The sequence below is a fragment of the Euwallacea similis genome, chromosome 6 (genome assembly GCF_039881205.1).
Source record: "Euwallacea similis isolate ESF13 chromosome 6, ESF131.1, whole genome shotgun sequence".
NCBI classification, from domain to species: Eukaryota; Metazoa; Arthropoda; class Insecta; order Coleoptera; family Curculionidae; genus Euwallacea; species Euwallacea similis.
The window spans coordinates 5,793,404-5,811,638 of NC_089614.1; the positions used below are offsets into that span (position 1 = coordinate 5,793,404).

Consider the following 18,235-nt stretch of genomic DNA (forward strand, 5'->3'; position numbering starts at 1 on the left):
AAAACAATGGAAATGTTTAAAAAAAATCTATATGTAATTTTTTCGTTCAATTGCTGACTAACAATAAATTGTAAAAAGAAGTTATAGTACATATTTAATAGTGAGTCAAGTTAAGCCTTATTTAATGGATTTTCAGGTGACTTCTGCCATTCTTTGAAAATCATTTGCTTCAGTTGTGATAGTTTCAGTGATGGATACTCTAATTTTAATTCTTTCAGCCTCCTTTCTTCGTAAGACGTGTAGGCAGCTTTCATTCTTTTTTCTGGATGTTTGTCAATATCATCAGTTGTACCACTATGAAAAAAAAATCCACATACTGCAAGACAAATTCGATGGGTTTAAGGAAGACCAGCGCAAATGACAAAAATATTGAAATTATCATAAACACCCTAACAGACAAATAACAGTTCTCTGTCGCACTATGCAAGAGGTACATCGCATATCGTCAGAATATTGTTTTCGCTGTATTTCCCATTTAACATTTGAACAAGCGCCAAAAACCGGTTTTATACCCATATTCTTTGAATAAACGCCAAATATTGTTAATAATTCACTTTGGCACAAAAACCAAACCATGCTGAATGACAAGAATGAAAACAAAAAAGGCCTTATTATTCTCTGGGTTTAAACAACATTTATCATATACAGGGTGAAGTCTATTGATTATGAATTTAGAGGGAGGAACTAGGAGTAGAGGATTTGACAAGTCAATTTTTACTGAGATATTGACCTCAGAAAATGTTTTAAACCAGTAATGCTCTTGAAGAAGAGTTAAGCTAAATAACTAGAAAATGCAGTGTCATACATTTGGAGATCACAAAAAAGGAAATCTCAGTGTTGGCCTTCATGATGAGAATGTGAACTTTGTTGAAAATCTGTCTTTCCTGGATGTGGCTCTAGATCAAAAACTTGACTGGGGTAAAAACGTGCTGGCTGGGGAAGCCTTAACATATTTTTATACTCTAAGGATTTTAAAAAACTTTGTCAGCCTTGGGGCTTTATTGGCAAATCATGTTTATGTGCAGTCTTCCATGTGATCCAGGACATTGTTTTATGGTGATTCTGTAAACAGGACCTATTTTGTTTGTGTGAGTGTGTGTTGTTTGAAGAAAAGATGCCTAAGGGGGTGTTTGGAATGGAGCTGATTGAATGATTTTTTCTAAAATTGTCAAATGGGCTTTGTGCAGTTCTTCCTTGAACCCACCAAATGAATGCCACTTACCCTAAAATTTTAATAGCTTCCTCAATATTTCTAGCTTCCTCCCCATCAACTTGCAACCTATTAAGGTTTTCCACTAAGGGGGAATCAAGATGTGTTTCAGTGGTCTTCTCCACTTCTCTTTTCTTTGGAGGATCTTCTTTTTTAGCTTGTATCTGAGCTCTGGTGACTTTAACAAGAGGGGGAGCTTTTACGGTTTTAACGGAGCCCGAACTCATTTCTTGTTCTAATAATGCCTTTGCTTCTGCCTTTCGTTGGAGCTGTTCTTGGCGTTTTCTCTCTTCTGCTTCCTACAATTTAAGAGTTGTAAGAAAGTGGTGGATTACGTACAATTTAATATTATTGGATATTCAAATTATTTCAGCTCTACTATAAACCTTTTTTTGTTGCTTTTTTAGAACTTGCTTGTCGTCGTCTCTCCATTTAGCATCTTCCAATGCTTGTTCTCGCCGCTGGTTTTCGGTGTCTTTTGCAGCTTTTTTCCTTTCTCGTGCAGCCACCGCTTTTGTATTTTCCGTGGCAAATTTCTTGGGCATTTTTGGCAAATTAATTCATTAAATTTCTTCAATTAATTGCGAAATTTACTTATTGACTATCAAAATATATATCTAAATCAGCTGTTTGTCAGTGTCATTCTTATTTGTTATTGTTTTACTGCCATCTATGGACGTGTTGAAAAAGCATATTCATTCTAAAATCTGAAACCGGTTGCAACCAATAGAAAGTGCGTATATCCGATCCTTTAATGACGTCATTTAAAAATATGCACTTCTATTTGTTCAAAAATTAATAACCCAGGTTTGATGTGACCACAAACCCCACATTTCATTCTTTAAAAATTTAGTATTTTACTAGAAATAATTTAAAATCAAAATAAAATATTGAAATCTCTGTTATTTCATTATTCTCAAACGTTTTTCATTAACTTAGCTTATATTAAAAAGAAATTGATTGTATCAAAAAATTTTAAGAAACCCTCAAAACTCATAGTACCATTCAATATTGATTTCCCAATTTCCCTGTGGAGCTATCAAGAAATGCTCAATCCAGGTAGGAGGTTTCCAGTTAGCTAAAAGTGCAAATCAAAACAAATTTTATTTATTTATTAAATATATAAGTTTTTATCAATATCGAGCAAAACTCAGTTGTTTTTGTTAATATTTCTTTATGAGTAACTCGATTTCATGCTGAATGTTTAAAAAGACCTGGAGTGTAATATTAGTAACTAGATTTTATTCATATAAAATTAACAAAATGCCCAAAAAATCAAAAAGTAAATCTGACAAAGAAACCTCTGCATCTTCCACTGCCAAGACAAATATGGTAAGTACTCCTTTTTACCATATTTTGTATCATTTTTAATCCATTTTATACAGGGTGATACAAATTTAAGGTACAGTACTCTCACATTATTAATTATATTACTAAATAAATCTAAAGCTACAAATAATCTTAACTGAACCTCAAATTTAAAGCTCTTTCTATCAAGACTGGTTCAAATTGGTCATTCATGTATTGGGATTTTCAAAAGAATAAGAGGTGAAATGGGTAAATAGACCTTTTAGGCAATGTAGACCTTGCTGACCCCATTATTATCAACGCATTTTGAAAGTACAAAATAGAGTACTTTAAATGAAACAGGTTAAAAAAAAAACAAAGTGGTGTCTTTAAGACCTTATAATTTTGCTATGAATAACTCAGAATCAGCTGGTGATAGATTTTCTCGATCTATCATCTCATTCTACATAAAAAAAGTGCCTTAAACCTTATAGTCTTCTATTTTGAAAATCTTTTTTGACTTTATTCGAGAACTACTGAAAAGAGTTTAAAAGTCAGTGTCCCTAAAACTTTTAAATTTTTGGGAAAATGGTAAGTTAACGCAAGTTTTAAACCCATTATAATTTTCTTATAAAAGTCTGTATCTCTTACAGTTCTCAAGATCCCAATACATGTATTGTTAATTGGGGCCACACTGTATGTTATATTCTCATTGGTGACTAATTTTAGCCAAAAGGACCTATAAAACTAGACTCAAATAAAAATATATTAATTCAAATACATGCCAAGCCTGGTGCTAAACAGAACACAATTACAGGTCTGTAAAAGAATGAAAAATATCTGTTTTCTCTTCCCAATATGCTCAGGGAAATTACAATTTTTAGATGTAAGCGAAGATGGCATAGGCATACAAATCAATGCTCCTCCTGTGGAAGGCTCTGCAAATATAGAGTTAGTGAAATTTGTTGCCTCATTTTTGGGCTTGAAATCAAGTGCTGTGTCTTTAGAAAGGGTAATTGAAGAACTTGAGTTTTTCAATATAAAGATATTTATGTGATATTTACTTTTAGGGTCATAAATCTCGTAATAAAATATTAAGAGTTACAGGAGTCATTACACTATCTGAGATTGTGAAGAAATTCAATAGTCAGTTGCCTCCAGAATCAAAAATACCTGAAGATGTTTGATATTTAAGATATGAGAAGTGTTTGTATTCACATGTATCCTGTGACAATTTTATTGTTTGAAATAGGATGTCAGAATTACATATGATACACTAATAATCATGAAATTTTAAATGAACCTTAATGCTGTACATAATTTTGGTATAAAAATTAATTTCTTTGTAATGATATGCACATAATATATTATGGATTAGGTACATAAATCATGTTAAGGGAATATCTACAAACTACTAATTGTCTCTAACACACTGGAAATTTACAAATTTTTATAAAAAAATATCATAAAGCCATTTCTTTAAAGTATTTTTAAGCCTCTTGCTGTTTTTCCTTTTTGGGAATTCGGAATGGCAATGGAGGCGGAGGCACATCAGGAATATTAGAATTTTTTTTAAGATTTGCTATCACTTTCTTTGGATCAGTTTCCTCTTCCTCTTTTGGTAAATATTTCCCAAAATTTAAGGCATAAGGGTTGCTTTTATTGGGGAATTCTCCTGTTGGTGGTAATAGACCTACATCAGAGGACTGTTGTTGAGGGTTGATGTTTGGATCGTTAGGTAGGCGTAAGCCTTGCTGCAAATTTTTTGGCTGATTAAGGGGTATTTTTTAAGTTCAAGAACTTACTGCGGCCAGAGGTCCAAACTGCGATGGGTTGTTTGGTGGCACTTGACCATCAGATTGTATTAAGGGTTCTATTTTCCTCAATCCAGAATAGTCTGAATGAATCTTAGTTAAAAATTAAGATATAAAATTCATTGATATTTAGTAGCGAAAATACTTACATAAGAAGCTGGAACTCCCTGTAGAAATGAGGTGTGATAAAACCAAGAAGGAAAAGCATATCCCAATGATGTGGTCCTAAGTACCGGTTCATACACAGGTTGTGCATGACTAGGGGATAGATTTTTATTGGATGTTATTAGAGCATTGTATATTCTAGGTGATCTTGGGTCAGCTGCAGTGCTTAGGAATAATACTGCTAGGGTTATCAGTCTAATCATGATTCTAAAATAACAAATTTAACTTATTACTTAAATATAATATTTTCTAAAACGTACAGAAGCACGTAGTAGTCACTAAAAACTTTTAATTAAATCATCCTAAATACACATATTGCACAATTAACAACTGCACATTTTCGGTATAAAATAAGTTTCAAAGTCTTCACTGGCCGCACTTTTCCGCAGAACTGGAAGTAAAGTAAAAGGTCAATACATCTGAACATGGAAGGAAAAGGTAATCAGTTAAAGTACCTGCTGATTACGGGTAGCAAGTGTATTCTAAAACAAGAGTTTCTTAAGCGACCTTCACCTTTCAGCAAAAGATAGAAAATGTTCATGCTTTTTTATTTGTCTGAGTAGTCTACTTTCATGAGTAAACTATGTGTAAGAAAAACTTTATTTAATAAAAAAAAATCTTGTTCTTAACCTTGCGCAATTGACAGCCTCAGTTACAGTCGGACGTGAACAATACCTTTACATTATACCTTGTTGGATATTTATTTCTTAACAATTTTTTTAACATGCCTAGATATGCATTTATTTATATTAGATAATAATAATTTAGAAGACAAAAATTCAGCGATAAATTATAAAAAATTACTATAAATTAGAAATGCACTTGATACATGAGAATCCATAAACAGGCGCATCAATTCAATCTGTTTCAATGTTCATGCGAATGCCCTTTAAGCGTTGGCCCTTTGTAAATAAAAATCACTACATACCTGAACTTGCACGAAAAATGTTACCAGTAATTAGGGTATAGTGTTACTAAAATGTATCTATGGACCACTGGGAGTATTATATTATTAAACTGATTGCAATCAAAGGCACTCCCACCTTCAGTGTAGGAAACTAATAAGTGTAGGCTCCAATAAGAATAATAATAAGAATCATTTCCGCTGACAATTTTGGTAAAATGTGTAACCTTTAATTTTTTACCAGGCTCCCGCTGGAGTATGATGTTCGGCTGATAAGTAAGAAGAATCACTCACTGCCCACATGCTTCTGTACTTTTTCGAGTTTTTAGCTCAACGTGTTACTAGATGGATTAATATTATTCACTGGAACAGCTCGGACGTAGGAACCAAGTAGTCACAGTTCACTAATTTCACTGAATAACAATTGGCGTTTTGCAGTGCGAGAAAAATTATATCGTTTACCTTGTATATATTATTGGTGTCGAGTCACCAAGCTAAATACTTGCCTTGATAGAAGTAAGAGATATTCACCAATAAATCCCTATTGCCTCCTTTTCCGAATCACCTCGCCATGTAGTGACGAAGAGTTTTTTACCAGTTATATATTTATTAAAAATCGTTTAAGCAAAGTTCTAAAGCAATTATTTGCCTTTTGTAGTTGGTGTATAAAACCCAATCAGGCACGAAATTTGGACCAAAAAAATAGCGCCGGCTTTCGGTCAAGGACAACTTTGAACGGCCGTCGCAATGATTATACACGTTTTATACCTTCATGGTAATAGTCTATCAGGCAATAAGTCCATAAACAGTAACATATGTAAGGAGAGATCCCTTCACTTTTACTTGCCAAATAAACCTTGCCCGTAATCAAGGAACTCACAAGCAGAATTATGCAGGACAAATGCAGAACCACTTAATTTATACCGATATATTCAAGAATGCTTCTACAAGAAAATGTTTTGCATAGTTTCTTTGTTTACTATCGTAATGAGCTTGTAATGCATAATAAACTGATCTTGTTGCTAAGTTGTGCAAAGAACGTTCTTTCTATTACAGAATAAATTTCTTCAAAGCCCGTAAAGAAGGTGCGTTAACGCAAAGATAAGAAATTCGGCGCCAATTCAAATGCAAATACAAAACAATTGTTATATTCTAATATTTTAACTGGTGTATGCATACCGGTGCATACAACCGTTTATTTCAAGGTTGGTTGAAAACGAACTGAAAACATGTGCGTCTTCCCTAGGACACTCATATAAGTAATGCATGGTTGATCCCAGAAAATGTTTCTAGGAAACTAGAAAAAATTTGCCTCTGCTTTTTTGATGGTAGAACCTTTCTATTTTAAACGTATTTATGTAAGAACAGAAATAATATTATTTTTGCTCGACAAACATTTAAGATTTTTTCAAGCATAAAGAACAATGTGAGCTTTAAAAACATGAAACGACCGCTTTATAGGGGCAGAAAAAGGCGATTTTGAAAGATCTGTATGTTCACTTTTCGATTTATCTCGTGATAATAAAAATAAGCGCAAATTAATAGACTTCAAAAGAAATTTATTATTTTTATTTATCAATCTATCAAAAAATTTGAAATGAGTTTATATCGAATTATTTATATCGTATATTGTATCTTTTTACGTTAAAAGTTTTATACATCACACTAATTTTCATGTTTATAGTATCTTCTCCTTGGATAAAAAAATGTATAGAAACTAGCGATTCTATCGAATGTAATAAAAAAGTTGCCTACTCATGTAATCAATTAACATATTAAATGACATTTAGATTCAAAAGTTTAACACAATTTGCCAGCTTTTAACGTAGATTTCCTATATTTCTTCGTGCATACGTTACACTACTATTAACTAGCAGTCTAAAGGAATCTTCGGCATTCGCCATTCTGTCAAGAAATTATCTATAAGTCTTAACATTGAATTTGCACTCTTCATTGTAGTATTTCTTTACACTAAATGTTTCACCCACGTCACTAATTATTATCTTTAACTGATCATCTTTTCTTGTCAGGGTCAAAGGTAGTTGTACGGAAAATGGAACAATTTCGTAAGGTCATAATTATAATACAGCCAACTAAGGATAAAACTGTGCACCATTACCCCTAATTGCATTTAATGTATTTCTGATAGACATAGCACGTTTATACCAGCTTTTGGCATGCACGTTAAGTCAAAATTGTGTTGGGGTCGCGCATAAAGAAAATACAAAGTAGTCATTTACTATTAAACTCGTCTTAATATTTAATTGTATGTAATGAAAATAAAACATAACAGCTTATGAAAAAAACGATAGCGCTTTCTTTTAACATTTTTTAAATCTAAATATCTAACTTTGAAATACTTATCTTTTTTTCTGAAACTGCACTAAATATCCTAAGCTGAACTTGGATAGTTTTTATTCGCCGATCTGTCAGGAAATTTTAATCGTAATTTTTAACATTTTCACACACGTAATTAACTATAATATGGAAGAAAAGCACTTCCCAGTGATAGTAATGCAGCGAATTACAAAGACAAAAATTTGTATCCTTGTCTCTAATTGCATTTATAGTGTTATTAAGAAACTTACGTAATTTAATAATTTACTGATTAAATGCTGCTTAAGTTGAACAATTTAACACAATTTTACCAGACACAACACATACATGTATAGATTTATTTGAAACTTTTCATTCTCTATTCCCTCAGGAAATTCTGATGGAGTCTTGACAGTGATTTTTTGCATCCTCCACTCTCTTCTTTAATATAAAATTTTTCAGACACCTGCTTATTAACACCTTAGACTCACAACCATATGCAAAACGAAACTTTTTTCTGTAGTTCTAATGTAACCAATTAGAGATTAAAACATGCATTATTGCCCCTATCAACATTGCATGTGATTAACAAATTGCCTGCTTACATAATTAGTTGGCCAATTAAGAACTACTGAAGATGGTAAATACAGTGCAATTTTGCCAGCTTTTATTTCACACTTTGCTCAATACGGTGTGTTTTACGCATATGAAAAACTCGATTTTCTGTGTTAATTTGATCTTAATATTTAATTGTCTTTAATAAAAAAGGAACATCACAATTCGTACAACGAATAAGTAATACTGATTTGCAATTTCAACCTAAGCACGTATACCTACGTACGATAAACAATAAATAATTTGTTATTCTAATATTTCGATTGGAAAAACTTATAAATAAATAAATAAATAAATAAGTAGTAAGTCATATTTACAGACTTAGCATACACAATTTACTAGCCAAGTAATATAAATGTAACGTCGTACACGCCATGGTAAAAACATTCCCCATGGCGATTTTCATATGCACTTTCCTGAAGTCCTTGTGTATCTTCATATAGTGAGGGCAGCTCTTCAACTTTCCAGGCTCAAATTTTCCCACTTCAAGCCCCACTCCTGCCTCCTTCTCTATCGCAGTTTTACGAGATATGAGGGAAAGCAATGGAGGTGTAAAGTAGAGGAAAATGACTAGTTCAGTGAGGAAGCAAAGACTCATTGCTACCGCCTGTAACAAAAAAAAACTTACAGTTTCATGTGTTATATCAAGTTTTTCAAATTTATTTATTTTATGTAATAGCAATTTCTTAATTAGCAAAAACTGACCTGAATGCCAATTTCTGTGGTACGTAGCTCGTTATTCTTCACTCGGAAGAATATAGCTAAAGTGATGAGGCTGAAGAGAGCGTTTAACAGGAAGTACCTTGGAAAAAGTACTTTCTGCACGTTTCCAAAAGTATGCCTGGGCATGGTGAAGTAGAGCGACAATCCAGAAACAAAAGTCATCCAGATTTGGGCTCCAAAGTGGGCACTGAAGGATCCCAAATACAAAAGGGTCCAAAGCGGAGACAAGGTGGCAACCGCTGATTTACTTCTGCACAGGAATGCCACAAGTAGTACTGCTAAGGATGTCACTACATGTGCTGGTTGAGTGGTGTAACATAATATCCTGTAACGATGAAAAAAAATTATGTTTTATTTACTGGAGATTTATAATCATAAATATCATATATCATAATCATAAATGTGAAACGTGCTTTTAGTCAGGCAAGTTCATTGTTATCTAAAAACGCGTGTCTGGGGGGCCATTAAGTTGTTATTTTATCAGGTGTGAGCTCTTAAGCAAAGTAGCAAGAAAATTATAAAACATGTTGACGTCAATTGAGAGTTCCCCTATCTATTGCAATTCATTTACTCTATTTAGTGTCTACATAATTATTTACGCTAGTGCATGACTTTTTTCCTTAAAGTATTACCACAGTGGTCGCAAAAATTAATGCTATTATGCAATCAATAAGGCCATGGCTTACCTATAAGTTTTAGTATCACTGACTGATTTAATATAATCGTTTATGGTAAAAATGATATATTTGGTCCATATAGTAGTCACAGCCAATATATCCGGAGTCAACTCCACGTCAATCTTCTGATGTATTATTTTAATCTCTTCTTTCTCTTCGGTACAAACATCGACAGGTGGCACATTTTGCAGATTTACACTTATTGGATAGTGAACCTCCTTTTCACCACTAGGCACTCTTCCTACGCACATTTTTATCACTAACAATTCTGAAATATCACAAACGTGCGATAGAGATCACAGACCTTCAGTCGGCAAAGAATGAAGCTTGCTATGCTAGTAACTGTCTGATAAGGCACGGAACAACCTGAACGTAACGTTGGACTTTAAGTGCCTGTTTTATATTGGTTGCCCCTACTTAGTTACTCAGTCACTAGAAATGAGTGTACTTATCGATATAGTGCATGTTGCTTGTGATCTTATGTGCAGGGTAATTAATATATGCATTACACAATTTTTCTATATTATTAATTTCTATTGAAATTTGATTAAGTGCTTACAAGATGGTGTGATTTTCGAGTTTCATTATTAATTACATTTCTGTAATTATCACCATGGTCAGCAGATATTTCAATTTGGAGTATTTTTTTAAATAAGATTGAAGGTACTGAAGTAATAAAGCACAGAGATATAGAAACACATGAGATATTTACGCAATTTACTTCTTGCAAAAATCAGAGTCAATGGATGTATGAAAAAGTTTTGTAGCGGATCTGGCCATTTTTAAACTTTACTTCTCCTGTTTATTTTTCTTTTGGTCCTGGTTATTACGTCAAAATTGCATCCGATGCTCTATTGCTCTACTAAACTTAAATGCAGAATTTTTAACTCATAAAAATTTTTTGCGGCCCTCAGTATACACTAAATTATTAGCCTTTTAAGATTTAGCAATTTTCCGGATTTATTTCCTATTTGATTTTTTGGTATGTTGGTTCTTACTTAGAACTTGCATTACGTGCACCTCTGTCTTTAATGTTTTTAAATGCATGTTTGTTAATATCTAAAGCACCCGTAGAACGCTTAAAATACAATACATATGTATATGATTGACGTATGATATAGTGTATCTTAATAGTACGTCCTTGTTTTTATTGGATTAAACGCTGTTTTTATAATTTAAGAGGGCCCTTATACTGCATAATTTACAATAAGTCATTAGCGTATCATAATATTTTAGATTCAGTAAATTATAATAATTATTTCCTCCGCTATTACATTTTTTCAGCCAGTTTATTCATACAAAACTGCGCCCAGTACGTCCCTGCTTTACCTACACCTACGATATAATTTTTAGAATTTTAAAAAACCTTTACAGCCCTCAGTATACATTAAATTATAGGTCTATTTGCCTAAGGTCCCACAATTTTCCAAATATTCCTCATTATTATTTTTTGTTGGCCGCTTATTGCTCGGAAATTGTGATTTGTACGGCCCTACTTTTACCGTATTAAAATGCGTGTTTTGGAAATTACGGAAAATTCTTATAGCACTGCATATGCATTAACTCATCAGCGCACCAGGATGTATTTTGAAGCCATCAATTTTCCAAAATAATTTCTATCATTTAAACTTTCTGGATCCATACTATACCTACTATAAAAGGCGTTCAGCGCGCCTCTTGTTTTACAGTACTCAAATAAAAAAATATTCATATTGTAAATGACTTTTACAGTACTCAAGTTAAGTCCAGCAGTTTTCCATATTTTTTTCATGTATTTGTGATATGTAAAATGATTTTTTTTTAATTCGTCCGAAGCAGAGTATGTCCGGCACTTCTAAGTAGCATCGGGGCTTAAATGGTGGATATTCAAAATTTCATTTTATTAAATTGCATATGGTATTCAGATATCGACAATGCTCATCCGTACTAAACACTAAATGCAATCTAAGCAATTTACCTAAAATCGAATACGCATAATAACGAATATTCACGTGGTCCCTACGTATAATGGTCAGATATAAGTTTTTAACGTCATCAGGAATGTTTTCTCAGTTGTGATCATTAAACTTTTACAGTCATGTGTTGTTTTTGGAAAATTTCCAGAAAATTTCCAAACTTCACAAGGATTTATTTGTTACCTTTGAAATTGTCAAATTGTTTATTTGGAAAATGTTTGCCTATTTTTGGTCATGTACCTGGCGACACATGATTTTTATTAACAATATCAGGTTGATTTCGTAAAGATTCATTAGGGGAGGTTATCTATATTTTAGAATGCGGAAAGTACCACATTACTACCATACCGATACCGTAATAGGAAGTAAAATTTTCCAGTTTCGCCTACATGCTGATTTATTTCTCATGTATTTTACAGGAAAAATATGAATAATTGTAAACCGTTAAGAACCGTGAAATTTTTTTGCGAAAATTTTGTTGACGCTTTGTTCTTGGGAAGCAGAACTGAGCCATTCAATCAATTTCAGTTTCCCCTAAAAACACATCATTTGGAAATCACAATTTTTAATGAGGCGTTTACCTGTGATTGAACTTCCATTTAAAAACCGCACTTTTTGCCTTCTTGTGTGCAATGACGCAGCCTTATGTCGCGAAAGCTCTATGCAAATAAAGTTAATAGAACGTATTGCAAAACCTTGCATATTTTTCTAAAAAGCAGAATCAAAAACGGATGTAATTGACAATTACGCACATTTAGCGTAAATAAGATTTTCTGTTTTTGCACGTAGGTATGACTTAATTTATTGTGAAATTAAGGTCTACGTAATTACACCTGCCACGTAACAGATCCTGTGATAGATTAATTGTATTGTCTAACAATTAAGGGATTAAACCGTTAAAGTATTTAGGAAGTTTATGCCCAGGTCAGTAATGGAACGTCGCTACAGTTGTAATTATCAAAGAAAACCGACACTAATCGTATTCATAGAAAAAATCCAGCCCGCGTCATTTTCACATGTCGTCAATATAATCCAGGTAATTTCTACTATCTACTGTAAATACGATTGATCGTTTGATTCGTTTTGGAAAGCAACAACTTCACTTTAGACGTCTACGAAGCCCAGGTAAAAATTTGGCAATTTTTACCTGTGCTGGCCCTGCCACAAATGGCCCTCTCATGATACCACACAATTAAGATGGGCAACGTACGGCGTGCTCGTCTGTTGGGCGTAACGGTACTACCAAGATTTTTTTCGAAGAAGACTGGTCTGCAGGGTTCTATATCCAAGTTCAATGCCTTCAGAAAACTAACGTATACCTCAAAATTGTCTTACAAAAAAATACCTTACAATCTTCAATATCCCAACGCCAAACCTGGAATTTCGACTAATCTACTGTTCAGTTTTCGGTACTACTAACTATACTTGATGTTTCCCGTGCAGAACATCCCTTATAGCAAGTCTTATTCTCGCGCTATTGTTACAGTTTGCCTATTGTCTTATTTTTAACCAATATGGGAAGAGTAATTGTATAATAGAATTCGATTTAAACGTACACACGCACGTGAATCTAATAATAAAATTAACGAAAAAGGTGCAAAGACCTGTCGGGAGAAGTTGCGTGATCACGTAGCCCCATTTTTTTTCAGGAATTCTGAGCCAACTGGCTCGACTTGTGACTCTTGTGACTAACAAGTTTATGATATTTTTTCGAAGAAAGGTGCCAGGCGCCCATTAGTCGGTTTTTTGGCCCAAATGCAATTGCCCAATGTTGAACAAGCAAATGATTTGTTTCTGCGTTTGTATCTACATACCTATGTAGTAGCTTTTTGTATCGATTTCAATTTTGCAGAAAAATGCCATAGAAACCTTGACATGTAGGACCACCGTTATCATAAAAAAATATATACAGAATAAGTTAAGTTAAATTGCGTAAAGTGTAGAAAATAAAATTATCCAAAATTACGGTACCTATAATTTGCCAAAAAGGGTTTTCTGTATGAAAACTTATAAAATAGGCTCAAATTGTCTCCATCAGCAAATTAGCCCTAGTCAGCAAAATAGCAACGTCGTTAAAAGAGCATACTGGTGTACGAGGTATTTTATATGAATCATGGAAAAAATCCATTAAAAAGCATTTTAAAACGCTCTTATTAATCCTTACCCGAAAAGCAAGAGAGCTTGATATAGAGATCTCTATGTGCAAACAGAATAAAGCTTTCAGATCCCAAACATAGCGAAAGTAATTTAAAAAAATAAATATACAGGGTGTCTCAGAAACATTGGTACTAATTAATATAGCATGTTAGCAGATAAAAAATAGAGGGATTCAATTAAATTTGTCTTACATATAATTGCTTGTTTTCATTTTACAAAGTACCAAACTCGTTTTCTACATCAGAAAGGTGTTTGGCAAAAAAACCTGCGTCTCTAACGATTTTCGAGATTTTTCTATGGAGTCATTCCGTGCATTTTCAATTATTTCTCAATATTCATTCCTTGATGCGCCTCACCCCGCAAATAAAATGTAAAATAATACCAATTTTCTTTACATTAGATTAGCGTAAAAATTTTAGTTCACTATTATCCGAAACAATCAAGTTCTCTGTTAATTCAGGTTAGTTTAGATATGAATTTGTATACCAGTGACTTCATAAAACACCAAAAAAGAAATCGAATGGATTTAAGTCGGGACTTCTTGGTGGCCACAGATGTTCACTACCCTGACCAATCCATCGATGTGGAACATTAATATTCAAAAATCCTTTATATGTATAGGGAAATGAGCATGAGCGCCCTTTTGCATGAATTTAAAAAAATGTCTTAAGGCTAAAGGAACATTTGCCAAAACTGTATTAAATTACTTGTCAAGAAGCTGAAAGACCATTTCCTATTTCCTTTTGCCAGAAGTTCAATTGATCTTTAGATTTTATTGTCATTTTTTTTTCTATTGTTGGGGTAAAGTTTCAGGTGCTTTAAAATGAGACAACTGCTTTGTTTAAGAATAAAAAAAACTATATTTCTCATCACGTTAGTGGCGAATTCGTGGCGTCGTGACGGTCTTAAAAGTATAACGCAATTTACTTATCACACTATTGAAATAAGCTCTTCAGTAGTACAATTATAATTAATTATCGATATTGTGCACGTGTGTAAAAATATTACCCGTGTGAAATATAACCATTTTCATGCTTGTCAAGTAATACTAGCGAATGTCGATGGTATTCATAAATATTTGGCAACGCCCCAAAAAATTTAATTGACGATATCTCGAAAACGGTTAAATTAAATTTTTTTTTTCAAAACACATTCTTGATATAGAAGAACTTGGAACATCAGAATTTGTAAAAATATTGAAATTGTTAGCACTGATAAGAAAGTTATGTTGAAACAAATATTTTACATGACTATCGTATCAAAAATTGTGAGATTTATCCCCCATTTACAGAATTAAAAAAAATGTCTTTCATAACAAATCATATCTTTACAAAACAAGTTCAGTTGAATCACTCCAGCACCTAATACTCATTTATGTCATTGTTTTTGGGACGTCCTATATATACATATAATATCGTACCGAAAATCGGACTTTCAGGGCATAAAGACTTTTACAGCGCCTCGAAGGCGTACTTTTATTAATCTTATTAATCCTGATATTTTTCGGAAAGAATAGGACATATGGGATTTCTATAGGTAGTAAATCAACCCTAGAGAATAGTTGATTCAAAAATCGAACAATCTGCACGCGAAACTCCTATGTGATGCACCCTAAATTAAAAAGTGGAGTTTTAGCATCCCAAACAAAGTGAAAATAATTTCAAATTTCTCAGCTATAGGAAAGTGTATTAAGACAATGTTGCGTATAGTGTGCACGATAAACATTCAGTCAGTAAAAACCAAACATTTTTACTCGGTCAAGTGTATTACACCACTAAATAAATAAATTTTAATCCCTTAAAAAGACAGTAATTCCATACAGCATTAAATCATCTACGTGTATGTATTTTCCTTTAACCTTGGGGAAATTACATAGCCATCAATATTATTATCTCATTTTTTTCCCATTTGTATTTATTTCCGCATAAAGTCTCAAAAAGCTTGACAGAGACCTGAATATTTAACTGCATAACGAACAATACAACAAACCGAAAGCCGAATAAAATACTAATTTGGACGGGGCAACAAACCTGTAGGGTTCGTAAAGGTGTATTTCACCCCGCCCAAATTAGTGTTTTGTTCGGGATTCGATTCGTGGTATTTACTATTCGTTGTGTGGGCAAACGTTCAGGGTTGCACCAAGCTTAAAGATCAAAAGCAAACATTATCTGAAGATCTCTTCATATGTGCATATATTAAAGCGTAAGTTTTATTGGTAATTTATGGAGTCTGTGGAATGTAAAGAATGCCTGAGTCACTATTTAGGGTCGGTGGTGTGTACAAAAACACGTAGAATCATTTAACGGAATCATGAATACTCGGAAATTACTTCCCATTAATCTATTTATCATATGCTTAAAAGGACCTAATTTCCGAATAATTCATGTTTAAAAAAATAACTTTTATTTTTGAAAATTACGTCACGAACCGCAATTGGTGCACGTGGTGTGATCATTATAAGTACAATATCTGCTTAAGTGGCGTTATCAAAATTTGTATTGAAAATGTTATTCTCACGGCATCTGGTTATTCATTTCTGAGCACTGCAAATTCCAAAACACTCAAGTATCAAGAAATACTGTTAATGTAATAATACGTTAAGTTAATGTTGGAAAAGATGTAATATAGAATGCAGTGTGCAGTGTGCAAAATAGTTGCGATCCTAAGGACCGTTTTGAAGAGGGTTGATTATTAACTTTGGGAATCATGGATATCAGGCCTTCTCACGATACCGTATTAGGTTTTGAATGCCTACAATTACAGAAAACTTATGATAAAATCTTTTTCGGATTCTCCTATTTGTGCGAATCTCATACTTACACATCTGTGCAAAAAGATAGCAGTGTTGACTGTCGTACGCATTAAAATACTATTTAATTTCATACTTTAATTAATTAAAAGTTTTAAAGTTTTCATTTAAGGTAAATATAACTTAAGTAATAAGATTGAACTATACATTGACGATTTTTAGTCGAAATACTATGGGTAGAAAAGCTCATTGTACGACAAAAATGGTAAACAGTATTTTAGCCCTTAGAAATGAAGGGAAAAATTATAAATGTATTTAAAATGTATAAAAATGTTCCGCCAAAATGATCAGCAAAATTTATAGAAAAACTGTGAGCGCGTGGTATAAAACAGAAAAACCACCAATAGATGATAGACGAATACAGAGGGTGGGGAAAGTGTCTCCTTTCTTAACATCTAAATAAATAAAAATACAAATTGGAGTTAATATGACCACCCCTACAGTACAGAGGCTATCGGCTGAAGAAAATTTTCATGGGAGAAGCCTAAGGAAAATTCCTAAACTAACTGACAAACAGATCTCCAACTGCCTAAAATTTGCAAGAGAGCATGCCTCTTGGCCCCCGTCTAGATAGAGAAATATTCTTTGGTCAGACAAATCAAAAAATGTTTTTTTTATTCTTCTGGACAGAGACGATATGTTAGAAGACCTCCACAATCTGAATACAACCCAAAGTATACCTTGAAAACTATAAACCATGGTGCGTTCTCTACAATAGTATGGGATTGTTTTTTGTATTACGGTATAGGTGTGATACATCGTATTGATGGAATCATGGACCAAGTTGCCTATGGTGACATCCTGAGAAATGTATGTTTCTGTATGCCGAGGACAATATGGCCATCAGATGGATCTTTATGCAGGATAATAGTTCTAACTACACGAGCAAAGAGGCAAGGACATGATTTGTCGACAGTAGGATTGAAGTTTCAAAATGGCCTACTCAATCTCCAGATTTCAACCCTTTTGATCATTTGTGGGCAGATGTTAAAAAAGGAGTTTTTGCAGCAAAATTCATTAATAATGAAGATCTGTAAAACATTGTCCTGGATACTTGAAATGTAATTCCAATTGAGAGGTGTCGACGCTTAGTCGACTCAATGCCGAATAGACATTTGGCTGTTATTGCCCCAAAAAAGATACAATATAAAATATTAATATTAGTCTACTTAAATAAGTTGTTTTTTTTTAATTTTAATACTTTCCTTTTAAATCCCTCTAACTTTCAAGAAATACTGCTATTTTTTTAAACATTTATTTTTAACAGAAGAATATAAATATTTTTTTTATTTGAATAAGGGTTTTTTTTCATAAGTTGTTTTGTTTTTCCTTGCGTGATTAGTGAACTTTTATGTTTGTTGGAAAAAAAATATATTGAAAGTTATTCAAAACTAAAGAATTTTTTTAAAAGTATCTGTACACCGCTATTATTTTTCACACGTATGTATATGCGGATTCCACTATCCTAAACAAGATAATGAGATATCTCTTTCTCAGAAGGCAGACTGACAGAAATATTTTAAGGATAATTATTTAACCACATAAACGAGTGATATGAAAGTAAAATATTGATTCTTCTGCATTTGATAATGAGAATAATTAT

The 18,235-nt window shown here is 32.9% G+C and overlaps 4 protein-coding genes across 10 annotated transcripts; 1 reads left to right on the top strand and 3 right to left on the bottom strand.

The window, feature by feature from the left end:
• Window positions 1-58: 58 nt before the first annotated feature.
• Window positions 59-14,768, bottom strand: LOC136409758 (coiled-coil domain-containing protein 124). The gene is made up of 4 exons (XM_066391508.1): window positions 14,758-14,768; window positions 1,597-1,811; window positions 1,223-1,509; window positions 59-294 (listed from the first exon to the last, which is right to left on the bottom strand). The coding sequence occupies exons 2-4, from the start codon at window positions 1,753-1,755 to the stop codon at window positions 111-113; spliced, it is 630 nt and encodes a 209-aa protein (XP_066247605.1). The 5' UTR covers window positions 1,756-1,811; window positions 14,758-14,768; the 3' UTR covers window positions 59-110.
• LOC136409760 (UPF0235 protein C15orf40 homolog) lies at window positions 2,202-3,704 on the top strand. The gene is made up of 4 exons (XM_066391510.1): window positions 2,202-2,542; window positions 3,227-3,314; window positions 3,382-3,509; window positions 3,568-3,704. The coding sequence occupies exons 1-4, from the start codon at window positions 2,411-2,413 to the stop codon at window positions 3,682-3,684; spliced, it is 465 nt and encodes a 154-aa protein (XP_066247607.1). The 5' UTR covers window positions 2,202-2,410; the 3' UTR covers window positions 3,685-3,704.
• Window positions 3,528-6,404, bottom strand: LOC136409756 (uncharacterized). 7 transcript variants are annotated; one of them, XM_066391500.1, is made up of 5 exons: window positions 5,452-5,615; window positions 4,851-4,958; window positions 4,461-4,683; window positions 4,303-4,404; window positions 3,528-4,251 (listed from the first exon to the last, which is right to left on the bottom strand). In XM_066391500.1, exons 2-5 carry the CDS (start codon window positions 4,901-4,903, stop codon window positions 3,988-3,990), a joined length of 642 nt encoding a protein of 213 aa, XP_066247597.1. In that variant the 5' UTR covers window positions 4,904-4,958; window positions 5,452-5,615; the 3' UTR covers window positions 3,528-3,987. The 7 variants fall into 7 exon arrangements, with proteins under 7 accessions (XP_066247597.1, XP_066247598.1, XP_066247604.1 ...); XM_066391501.1 differs by lacking the exon at window positions 5,452-5,615 and adding an exon at window positions 5,405-5,422; XM_066391507.1 differs by lacking the exons at window positions 4,851-4,958; window positions 5,452-5,615 and adding an exon at window positions 5,887-6,404.
• LOC136409755 (transmembrane protein 205) lies at window positions 8,436-10,093 on the bottom strand. The gene is made up of 3 exons (XM_066391499.1): window positions 9,721-10,093; window positions 9,017-9,359; window positions 8,436-8,918 (listed from the first exon to the last, which is right to left on the bottom strand). The coding sequence occupies exons 1-3, from the start codon at window positions 9,960-9,962 to the stop codon at window positions 8,625-8,627; spliced, it is 879 nt and encodes a 292-aa protein (XP_066247596.1). The 5' UTR covers window positions 9,963-10,093; the 3' UTR covers window positions 8,436-8,624.
• Window positions 14,769-18,235: the final 3,467 nt, after the last annotated feature.